The sequence below is a fragment of the Octopus bimaculoides genome, chromosome 11 (genome assembly GCF_001194135.2).
Source record: "Octopus bimaculoides isolate UCB-OBI-ISO-001 chromosome 11, ASM119413v2, whole genome shotgun sequence".
NCBI lineage: Eukaryota > Metazoa > Mollusca > Cephalopoda > Octopoda > Octopodidae > Octopus > Octopus bimaculoides.
Window position 1 is genome coordinate 71,631,662 of NC_068991.1, and position 12,654 is coordinate 71,644,315.

General features: G+C 38.7%; 1 protein-coding gene across 1 annotated transcript in view; it reads left to right on the forward strand.

Annotated features, from left to right (window-relative positions):
- The window catches only part of LOC128249122 (exportin-5-like), a 17,694-nt gene extending 8,077 nt beyond the window's left edge, over window positions 1–9,617 (forward strand). Inside the window, exons 5-8 of the mRNA XM_052972008.1 lie at window positions 498–638; window positions 2,792–2,863; window positions 4,662–4,757; window positions 9,023–9,617. Of these exons, the coding sequence (XP_052827968.1) occupies window positions 498–638; window positions 2,792–2,863; window positions 4,662–4,757; window positions 9,023–9,175 (462 nt within the window). The 3' untranslated portion in view covers window positions 9,176–9,617. The remainder of the gene's footprint in view (window positions 1–497; window positions 639–2,791; window positions 2,864–4,661; window positions 4,758–9,022) is intronic.
- The last annotated feature ends 3,037 nt before the right edge of the window (window positions 9,618–12,654 follow it).

Consider the following 12,654-nt stretch of genomic DNA (forward strand, 5'->3'; position numbering starts at 1 on the left):
AAGAGCGCGGGCTACTAACCCCAAGGTTCCGAGTTCGATTCACGGCAGCGACCTGGTTAATAATAATATAATAATAATAATAATAATAGTAACATCGATAGGAATGAGAACCCAGGTTCGAAATTTCCCCAAGACACCTGAAGAAGGCTGGAGGGTATATCAGCCGAAACGTTGTGTTAACAACAAACAAGATGAGGACGAATATCCGTCAAATGTAGATAATGTAAATATATATATATATATATGTGTGTGTGTGTGTATGTAATAATGTATGACCTAGTAGTTATGGTGTTGCACCCATGATGGCAAAATTGTGATTTCAATTCCTGGACTGGGTGATGCTTTATATTTGCCACTGACATATTCAAACTGGTAATAACATTGCACAAAATATTTTGTCTTCTCCACCAATTCTGATTTCAACTCAACATGTGCAAAACTTTTCAGTTTTTAATATTTCTCTCTCTCTCTCTCTTTCATGAAATCTCCGCTTGTAGATGCTTGCTGACAAAACAGTAACCTCAGCTGTTGCCCATCACTTACTTCATGCTGTCTTGTTAGGACTAAAACTACATGGTCAACATGAAGCAGGCCAGGCTATGTTGCTGAGTCTGGGATTACAAGTCTATGAAGTTCTGGTGAGTAAAATCATAAAATCCTGTCTATCTGTCTCTCTCTCTGTAACGCATACATACATACATACATACCACCATTACTATGACCATTATTTTATGCCCGTGCTGCCATGGTCTGTACTGGCACCAGCACAGGTGCTTTTTACGTGGCACCAGCACAGGTGATTTCTATGTGGCACCAGCATGGGTACTTTTTAAGTGGCACACGCACTTTGTTATTTTCCAAATTGATTGACACAAAAGCAGTACAGTTTGAAAGAAATATAATAATGAACAGATTAAACAATCTACGAGAAAATCTGTTGTCCAGATTAACATCAACCTTTCAGTATTTATTTAACTAACTCTCATCATCATGATCCCAATCAATTCTTAATTAGCGTCACTGTACTCCTAGTGAATTTTGGCATGGCCCCTATGATTAGATATTCTTCCTTAAAGCATTTCTTGATTATATTTCAACCTTTTTTTACGACACAGACTCATGTCTTACCTTAGTACAGAATCTGTTTTAGTAGGATCAGCCCTCTCCTTGCAGATTAATTTTGCCACTTGAATAAACTGGAGCAATGTGAAATAAAGTGTCTTGTTCAAGGATACATCACGCTACTGGTAATCGAACTCACGGCCTTACAAACGTGAGCCAAGTACTCTCACCAGTCAGCTATGTACCTTCACAATAATAATAATAATAAGGGTCATTTAACATCCATTGTCCATGCTGCCATAGACTGGATGGTTTGACCTAGGCTGCTAAGCTGAGGGGCTGCACTAGACTCCCATCTGATTTGGCATGGTTTCTACAGCTGGATGCCCTTCCTAATGCTAACCACTCCAAGAATGTAATGGGTGCTTTTACGTGCCACTGGCACGGGTGCGAGATGTGTGACACCAGTGCCTGCCGTGACTACAATTTCACTTGGTTTCATGGATCTTCTTCTCAAGCACAGCATATTGCCAAAATTCTCATTTATTTGTCATTGCCTCTGTGAGGCCCAATGCTCAAAAGGTCCTTTTTACACGCCAATGATTTCTAATGTATGTGTGGCATGGATGCTGCAGGTGTTAATCTACCCCAATCAAGAATTTTTTTTTTTTATTCCATCCAGAAGCAAGTGTAATACAATGGTGTGGATACAATTGACTACATCCAATTTTCTTTGCTGTGATCTTTTGGGCAGATTTTCTGAGGCACTGTATTAGAATATCATAACCTTTCTGTCACCTACGTGTTTGGTTATCTTTTACAAGAAGCATGGTGTACCTATTAAATAATCAAGGTACACGTGGTCATCATATCTTCATCATTGTTTCACAGTCCACTTTAGTATATCTAAAGAATTTTGTCAAGATGAATTTTCTGCTGCCAGATGCTTTTCCTGTCACCAACTCTTACTTGTTTCTGAGCATGGTAACATATCCTCATAACCAGACATGTTTTCATGGAACGTTGGAAGCAAAGGATATGCTTGCATCACGGTGACATTTGTGTACACCTATCACATGATGTCTAGGCAAAGAGACAGTAGCTCACACACACACACACGAGCTTCTCTTGGTTTCTATCTACCAAATGCACTCAGAAAGCTTCGTTTAACCCAGGGGCTATAAGACTGAACCTTGAAACTATGTGGCTGGAAAGCAAATTTCTTACTCCACTATAGGCACAGGCCTTGCCTGTTCCTATACTGGAGTAAGTGTACAACAAATTACAATGTTACAGGGAAGATGCAGAAATTATTTATCCATCCATCCACCTACCTTCTCCACTCGTTATTCCAGAGACGGTCATAGGATTAGAGTCTTCAGGCACCTCTTCCTTAGGCTCCTATAAGAAGTAACCATCATTACACTTTCTGGCTGAAATTCCAAGCATGATCTGAGATTACAGATATTATCCAACCATCTCATTCTTGGTCTACTGCTAGGTTTCCTACCAGTTGTCTTGGCTTAAAGAATTCGCCTTTTGACTGTTTCCTGCAGCTTTCTAATCACACGTCCATAGTTCTGGAGCTGTGACCTGTCAATGCAGAAAAGTAACAGCTTGACCTCAACAAAATCTCCAATCTCTGAGCCATGCCATCTATCGAGTAACATTACCCTTATTGTTGTTTTGTTTGGTTCATTCAATGCATTTTCCACTTTTTCTGCCACAGCGCCCTCTATTTCCTGATATCCGGTTAGTGATGCAACAACAGATACCATATTGTACAGAAACATCTCTGAAGGTTTGTCATATTTCTTCTTGTCTTGTTCTATTCATTTAATAACGATTCACCTCACATCCTCAAATTCAATGTTATTTTAGCTAATTTAACCCTTTAGCATTTAAACTGGCCATATCCGGCCAAAAGTATTCTGCCTGTTTTATGTTCAAACTGGCCAGATCTGGCCTCTCACATCAATCCTACAATATTGTTTTTAAAATTAACAGCTACCTCATCAAGATCTCATAGCTACAAGATAATGCATAATTAGTTCAAAACAATGTGGATAAAAAAGCATTAATTTTGGCAGAATAATACAAACACTAATGGGTTAAAGAAGGTGGGTGCATTCACTAGCCTTTTTTTTTTTTTTGTATTAACCCTTTTGTTACCAACCCGGCTGAATCCGGCTCTGGCTAGTTTTGAATTAAAATCTTCCATCAAACCTTAGTCACAATTTATGTTCCTAACACTCGCTTAATAACTAAGTTCTTTTACTAAATTCTTTGTTATATTTAAAGAAACACAGAGCATCTCAAAATAAATACAGTAATGAAAGGGTTAAGACAATATTTTCCTAATTGATATTGCAATCATTAACTGTTTTGTGATCTCATGTGTAACCAGAATACATTGGCTTTGTGTTTTAATCCATTTTAATCTCTTTAACATAGTACCCTGTATATTTTCATTCAGAGGTGTTTAGTAAATATATATTTGAACGAAAATATACATCCACTGTACTCTGAGGTATCTGTCACTTATTTCTAACCCGAAATACTGCATTCATGATGTTATTCTCCTTTTCAATCATTAACAATTGGTAGCTATCATATCTATCAGTAACTATATAATAAATCATAATGGATCCAAAACAATTTCTGTACTTAGTCTTCCTTATATACAGATTCAAAGTAAATAATAAAAAGATATATTTTTTCATGAAAATTGAAGAAAAAAAATGTCTATGTTAAGAGGTTAAAAGCTGTGAAGCATTAAGAATGTGTTTGAGTTAGTATTTGACTCTCCAGTGATAACAAGTCTGAGGTGAGGATGAATGGTGACCAATCCATATCATGTCAGGCTAGTATTTGATTCTCAGGTATGAGACGTTTTGGCACAGCCGTTTTGGTGTCACCAATTTGGCATCGCTGATTTGACTGACTTATTTGGCATCAGATGATTTAACCCTTTAGCATTCAGATTACTCTGTCAAATGTAATGCTTATTTATTCACATTTCTTTCAAATCAATCATGCACCATCTCATAGCTCTGAGATTTCTGACAATGATGTGACATTCTATTTTTAGAATGACATTGTAGGGTAGGTGTAAGAGGTCAGACCTGGCCAGTTTAACCATAAAACAGAATATTTGGGCCAGATATGGCCAGCTTAAATGCTAACAGGGTAATGTTTTCCTTGTTCTTTCTTCCCCCCCCCACTCTCTCTCTCTCTCAGCATATTTCTTTTTATGTCGGAAAGTATTTCTATCATTTATGTTAAATTGATAAGTTTTATTGACTTTTTCTCCCATACTCTTTCTCTCTCTATTTCTCTCTCTCTATTTCTCTCTCTCTCTCTCTGTACATACCTCCAGTGCTAAAAAGTGCTGCTGCCAAAACCAGGTTGTATATTCAATCTGCCATACCAAATCGGTAGCGTCCAAACAGCTGCTCCGAATTGTCCCATTCCATCGATTCTCCATTGATGAGTAGGTTTAGCAAAGGAGTGAATGGATGACCAACTAGCTTTGTGTTGCGTTATGAATGTCAACCATAATTCTTAGTTTTGGCATTGATTTCTTCCTCTTGTTGCAGTCGTTTGATGACAAAGTCCTCCACGTGGCACCTCAGAAACAGTCTGACAAAAGGAAAAAAGATGCTTTTAAAAAGCTGGTCTCTGATATTATTGGTGTAAGTAGCTGAATTTTTTTTTTTTTTTTTTTTTTTCTAATTTTCTAATTTTCTATTGGAAAAATCTTTGATATTTTAATAGCTTTGGTTTAAGCTTAATCTAGTTTAGTTCTTTGAGCTTGCTTTTAACATCATCTTAAAATCTCTTGTATAAACCAAAGAATGATGGCTATTACCTTATTGTGTTCATAAATTATTTATAATACTGATTGTGTGTGTTATAATATTATATATATATCTACCATAATTAAATGTAGGTACAGGCATGGATGTGTGGGTAAGAAGTTGTTTTCACATCCACATGGTTTATAGTTCAATCCTATTTTGTGGTACCTTGGATCCTTTTTACTATAGCCTTGACCATACCGATCTTTTGGTGAGGCCATTTTTTAGGTAGAAACTGAAGGAAGCCAATCATATATGGATATACAACATTTGCTCATGTATTAAGCCACACCGTGTTATACTTGATTTTAACTGAAAAAACTGGGGTGTCACTTGTACACAGGGTAAAGTTTGAATAGGAAGTGGGGGGGCTGCCTCAACAAAATTCTGTCTGACTCATGCAAGCATGGAAAAGTGGATGTTAAAACAACAATATATATAGATAGATGAAATAAGTAGATAGATAGATAGGGTTCTATCTATCTACCGATAGATAGAAAGATAGATGAAATAGATTGGTAGATGGATTGATATGTGTGTGTGTTTATGTCTCCTTGTCTTTCTGTCATGTGGTATTTGTAAATGAGTGTCACTGTCGTACAAGCAGTGTCATGCATTTCCAACATTCTGTGAAAACATGTCTATCCTTGTAGAAGTATTATCTTGCTTGGGAACAGGTGGAGGGGGTAGGGACAAGAAAGGCATTAGGTTGTAGTAAAACAGTCTCAAACTCCATCCAGCCCCTGCTAACACGGAACAGTAATGATGATGATGGTATATACATGGGAAGGGTATCCAGCTGTAGAAACTCTGCCAGATCAGGTTGGAGCCTGGTGCAGCCATCTGGTTCGCCAGTCCGCAGTCAAATCATCCAACCCATGCTAGCATGGAAAGCAGACGTTAAACGATGATGATATATAATCACAGATTAGAAGGAATTTGTTGTTCTTGCTACAGTAAGCCTTTCTACAGTACTAAATGTACTCTGCCAAAGCCAGTACCAAAAATAAGAAAGAACACAGAAAAGGAGTGAATTCGTCGAGCTGTAAGTCTGGTCACCTGTCTGAGATACCAGTGCTTTCTGCGTGCTTGAGGCCAGTGAATGACCTCTGGTGATTTCTTTGGCATGCGCTGTGTGCTTTTCAAAGACTGTTTTGTGATAATAGAATGGTGTCTGGTGTTTGCCTTCCTTGAGGTATTTTTTATAGAGAAGATAGAAGTGGAACAAAAACTGGTGATGATGGTTATCAGGTTGCAAAAACTAATATTTTAACTACGTTATAAGGATGCAAAACCTCTAGATTAACACATCCTTAGAGAGTAGGGTGGACAGAAAACAGTCTCAACAATAGCAGGAACAAAGTGGGAGTAGTGATGTCAAAGACTGGAAGTAGTGGTGGTGGGATGAGGGTTCTGGGGTGAGTGTATGATTGAGGCATGAGATTGTGGTGGATGGTGAGGGGTGGTGGTTGTGTCTTACATCTCCTGAACCTCTCCCATGTCATCACCATCACCATCATTTAATGTTCACTTTTCCATGCTTGCTAAGGCCAGATGGAATTTGTCAAGTCAGATTTTCTGTGGCTGGATGCTCTTCCTGTCAGCAACCTTCACTTGTTTCCAAGCAAGATAATATTTTCCCCATGGCCAGACATGTTTTCACAGAATACTGGAAATGAATTGCATCCATTTACAACAATTATGCAATGTTTTGACTAAGGTACACGCACACATTTTTATATTAATGAATGACAAGGGAACAAGAATCATGAAATCAACTTCATCGGCTTACATCTGTTTCTGCTATAAGAAGCAGTACACTCTGAGCTAAGTGCCTGTGTAACATCCTATAGCTTCTTTATGTGTTAATTAAATGAAGTGTATTAATAAAAAAAATATCACGCTCTGCTTAATGCTTTCCTCTAATACATATGTATAAAAAGCTCTAACAACTGGTTATTAGTATTGCTTTTCCTAAGCAAAATCATAAAATCATCATCATCGTCGTTTAACGTCCGCATTCCATGCTAGCATGGGTTGGACGATTTGACTGAAGACTGGTGGACCAGGTGGCTACACCAGTCTCCAATCTGATTTGGCAGAGTTTCTACAGCTGGATGCCCTTCCTAACGCCAACCACTCCGAGAGTGTAGTAGGTGCTTTTACGTGCTACTGGCACGAAGGCCAGTCAGGCGGTACTGGCAACCAAGTCAGGCGATACTGGCAAAGTCAGGCAGCTGGTTAGATGTAAACTAGTTGGCTCCACCTGCCTTGACCTTCAGAATACAATGCTGTGAAGCATTTTGTCTAATATCTCTAACAATTCTGTCATTCCTCTGCCTGAACTAGCATTCTGATATATTGACTCCCCCATCAGAAGGATGAATGCTTCAGTCTTTGTTGTGGTATGGTGGCATGTGTGCCTCAAAGACCCTAAGAGCTGAGCCAGTGGAGTGCAAGCACCTGATGAAGCCACCCATGTTGGACAGGTCAAAAGACAGAGGCCATGGACCACCTCTTCCCAGTGGTGAAAATGGGTTTATGTAGGGCCTAGAGAAAAAACAGCTTCAGAAGTGTTAACGGCAATTCAAAAACAACAATACCTGGGAAAGGAAGGCCCTTCCTTGGGCAAATATGGAGGTAAGGACCTCCTTCAGTCATGAATGATCATGGGACTGCACCTAGAAAGTTACCCTCCAAGGCAGGAGTCCGGGCAAGATTGTTCATGGAAAATCAGCAGTTGCCCATGCATACCATCCTCTCCTCTCCACACCACTGATGTTATCCAAGGGAAAGGCAAAGGGGCTGATACGGCTTGGCACCAGTGACATCACAACTCATTTCTACAGCTGAGTGAACTGGAGCAACATGAAATGAAGTGTCTTGCTCAAGAACACAACACACAGCCTGGTCCAGGAATCAAACTCACTACCTAGGGATTGTGAGCCTGATGCTCTAACCATTGAGTCATGTGCCTTCATGGAGGAAGAGTAGAAAAATCAGGGATCTAACTGGAGCAAAGCAGAAAAGACAGCCCAGAGTGAAGAACATGGAAGAAAAGTTGTTGATGGTATCTGCTCCATAGGGGAGTGAAGCGCTATGTTAAGTAAAGTAAGAAGGATGAAAAGCAGTGTCTTCAGCAGGGTTTGAACTCATTATGTAAAGCACCAGGACAAATACTTGTTGGCATTTTGTCCGATATTCTAACAATTCTGCCACTTTGCTAATAATTATGACTACAAACTGACACAGGAGAGAGGGCCACCTAATTCTGGCAGAGAACCTTTCTAGTGCTGGTGACAGCATAAAATGCATGCAATCCACATTGTAAAGTGGTCGGTGATAGGGAGGGCATCCACCTGTAGAACTCTTGCAGGAAGAAAAACTGACAACTTCTACTGGTGCCTTTACCTACCTGATGGTAATGGACCTCTACAGATGGTGAAATAATGGGTGTCCATCCAGTCATACAGTCATGAGGTGTATGTGTACACACACATGCATGCACGCACATGGGAAAGGTTGACTGACTTCAAAGTTTCTCCAATGGTCAGCTTTGTCAGATTGTCTGATGAAGCCAGCTACCATCAAAATTTGAAGCCACTTTCAATGTTTTCCTTATAAAAATGAACCTTATTCTCTAACTATATATCAATGATTTTTAGTGAATGTGCACACACACTCGTGTTTATCATGTTTTGCAGTCCTCCATGGAAACATGTCTGGCCATTCAGCTGTTTGTATTTGAAGGATTAAAGGAAATAATTCTTCGCTTGACAACAGGAAGAGCATTCATCCGTAGAAAATCTGCTACAATGTGTTTTAAGAGAACCATGTAAACCTGGAGAGGTGGACATTGAAATGGTGATAATGTGTGTGTATGTGTGTATACAATGGCTTCCATAAAGATTCTGTCAACCGATTTCATTCAGAGAGCAATGGTTAGCTGAAGGCTATAGTAAAAGACACTTGCCCAAGGTACCGGGCAGTGGGATTGAACCTGAAAAATATGGAGTTGGAAAGTGAGCTTCTTAACCGTACAACCATATCAATTATATATTTATATAATAATGATTTTAAATTTTCTTTTAATTCCACAGAAAAATCTCGGTGAGCACTTCAAGAAAGAAAGGCATTTTGAAAGACTCCCCCCTATATTCCAGCTGAAGAATAAACTGCCTTCTCTTGACATTCTAGATGCTTCCGAATCTACTGGCCTTGCCAATCTTTTCTGCGTTGACGCAACCAAGTAATGGCAGTTTGTATGCTAGCCATGGCCACCACCTGCCAACCAAGTCTTTACACAAAAAAAAAAAAAAAATGCAAAACGAAAAAAATAAACCTCCATGCTGCAACAAGAAAATAACTGCTGTGGAATCGAAAATGCTCAAACTGTGCTGGGAACTGAAAGATTTGAGTGAATGAGAGAGAGAAGAAGAAGGAGATCTAAATCATTGGAAGTTTTTGAAAAACACAACATAAACCGCAAAAAAAAATGTCTCATTGTGTATGTGTGCGTGTGTGTGCGTGTCGAAGGGACCTGCTCTGTGATGTCAGCCCATGACATCATAATGTTTGCCCCCAACTACAGAGACCTACTAATGCAGTCTAGCACTGATGTTGGCTACAAACAACATTATCTGTGATTTTACTTCATGTCATTCATTAAAAAATAAGGGCAAAAAACTTTCAAAATGTTTTTTTTTTTTTTTTTTTGGTTTATGTTTAAGTATTGTGTTGTCTCCTTGACTTCGCTTTGTGTGATATCCTCATCTTTATCATCATTTAACATCCGTTTTCCATGCTGGCATGGGTTGGACGGTTTGACAGGAGCAGACTCCAGTTATAACTTTTGATGACTTTGATAGGTTTCGGCCAGTATAGACCCAGGTCATGTCTAACTTAATAGCACTGTTTTGGCATTGCTTCTACAATTGGATGCCCTTCCTAATGCCAACCATTTTACAGAGTGAACTGGGTGGTTTTAACATGGCACCAGCATGTCAGTGACACACAACTGGCATCTTTTGTTTCCACTTTTCTGTGAAAACCTGTCAGGGCATGGGGAAATATTATGTTGCTTGGAGAGAGATGAGGGTTAGCAACAGGAAGAGCATCTAACCCATGCAAGCATTAAAATGTTGATGGTGGTGGTGATGATGATGAATGTGTAGAGGTGCATGGCTATGTGGTTAGGGTGTTCAACTCATGTCCTTAAGGACATGAGTTTGATTCCCAGCGCTACACTGTGTCCTTGAGCAAGACACTTTATTTCACATTGCTCCACTACACTTAGCTGGCAAAAATGAGTTGTGTCTGTTTTTTTCAAAGGACCAGCCTTTCACATTCTGTATCATGCTGAATCTCCCTGAGGACTAATGTTAAGGGTGTGCATGTCTCTGGAATACTCAGCCACTTGCACGTTAATTTCACGAGCAGGCTGTCCTGTTGATCAGATCAATTGGAACCCTCAGCATTGTAACCAGTGGAGTGCCAGTTTTTAATATGTAGCGGGTGAATTAACAGAGACTCTTCTTTTGTAGGGAAGTGGTTCGACTTAACCTTTTCATCCTTCCACGGTCAGTAAATGAAGTGCCAGTCTGGAGCAATGAACTAGCAGAATCATAAGAGCATTGGACAAGATGCCTTGCAATATTTGTTATGACTCTTTACATTCTGAGTTCAAACCCTGTCAGAGCCAGCTTTGCTTTTCCATCCTTCCAAGATCAATAAACAAAGTACGTGTGTGGCGCAGTGGATGAGTGGAATTATTAGAGCAATGTCTTGCATTTTGAGTTCAAATTCTGCTGGGGTCAGCTTTGAGTTGTTATCCTTCCAGAATCAATAAAGTACTAGTCCTCAGTGGTGGACTGATGGAATCTTTGAAACATTGGATGGGATGCTTTGTGATATTTATTCTGGTTCTTTCGGTTCTGAGTTCAAATCCTACCATGACCTGCTTGGGTGATATAAGCTTCATTAAATACATCTTGGTCATTTATTGTTTGGTATAGCCTGAGGTGGTCAGTGATGTACCAGAAGACTAATGATCAATAGCGTTCCACCCATGGCCAACCAGTCATTTTTTAAAAACCAAATATTGTCTAATTCAAACAATGGAATAAACGCGATGGGAGGAAGAAGTGGAGTTAGTAGCATTTCAAGAAGAATTCTTTGTAGATGAGAACGACAAATTATTGGCTGGTGTCTGTGTATCGTTTTCATTTTACCGTCTACTTTTCCATACTTGCATGGGTCAGACTGAATTTCGTTGTTAGATATATTACCACCAGACACCCCTTTTTGTTGCCAACTCTCACCTGCTTCCAAGTAAGGAAACTAGACATGTTTTTCTTGAAAGATTGGAGACGAAGGACAGCGCTTGTATGACATGATGCTCATATCTTTCACAAGATGTCGAGACACATTCACATCTTACGGATTCCTTTAAGTTTCCGTCTACTATTTCTACTCACAAGCGCATCTTAATTTTCCAAAAGATATAAAATAGAAACAAAAGAAAAGATAACTTGTGTCAATTTTTTTTTTTACAAGTATTGAATATATACAGAGTTGTGTCCCTTGATATGAAACTAACTGGTAATAGCTATTCGACAAGTCGAAATCGACAAAATAAGGAGCTAGGCTGGAATGATTTCTGTTCCAGCATGGACGCAATCTGATTATTGAAACCAATGAAATTCTTTCAAAAATTAAAATAAATATAAATTTATTACATTTGGCATATTCTATATAATTTAAATATTTTATCATAGAAGTGCATAGTATACAGACGAACGGTAAAGAAGTTCCTTCACAATTCCGAAGTCAGGAGTTCGATCACATTGCATGGTGTCTTAAGATAGAATCTTTTTACTGTAGTCCCCATACCTTGTTGTGGAAACTGTATGGAAGCCCGTTGAATGGATTGTACTTGTAATTCAAATGTACATCTTTGTCATACTGATTCTGTTTGAGGATTACGTTATGGATAGGTAACGTATCTGTGGTATATTCAGCTACTTCCATGTTGATCCAGTAAGTAGCTAGTTCAGTTAATTGAACGACTCAATGCTTATCGTTGAAACCGACGGAGTTTTTCTTTTCTTTATTTTTTAAAAACTTTTTTGTCTATATTTCAAAAATAAATAGACACCATCATATTTGAAAGATTTATTTCTAGAAACAAAATAATCTCGTTTGATGCATTGAAATGCTTAATCTATTATTTAGTAGACACGCCTTGTGTATAATACATTAACAAGCTTGAAGCACCAATTAGTGTCTTCACAGATAAAGCAGTATAATGAGGGGTGTCTATTTAATTTTGAGATGTCTATATCATCACCATCATCATTTTACGTCCGTTTTCCATGCTGGTACAGGTTGGACGATTTGACCTCCGGCTGTTCAGGTCGTATGGAGCACCAGACTTCATTGTCTGTTCTAGCATGATTTCTACAGCTTGATACCCTTCCTAATGTCGACCACTTTACAGAGTGTACTGGGTGCTTTTTATGTGGCGCTAGCAGCGGTATTTATCAAATGTAATACTTGTTTTCAATTATCTTGATATATATATATATATATATATATATATATATATATATATACACACGAAATTTACTCATGTTGTTTTGCCTTATGTGAGCCGTGATCGGGCAAAGCTATGATCAAAGGCAACCCATCTATGACCACCTCGTTGTATTTTTCTCTTTTTTTCTTTTTTCAC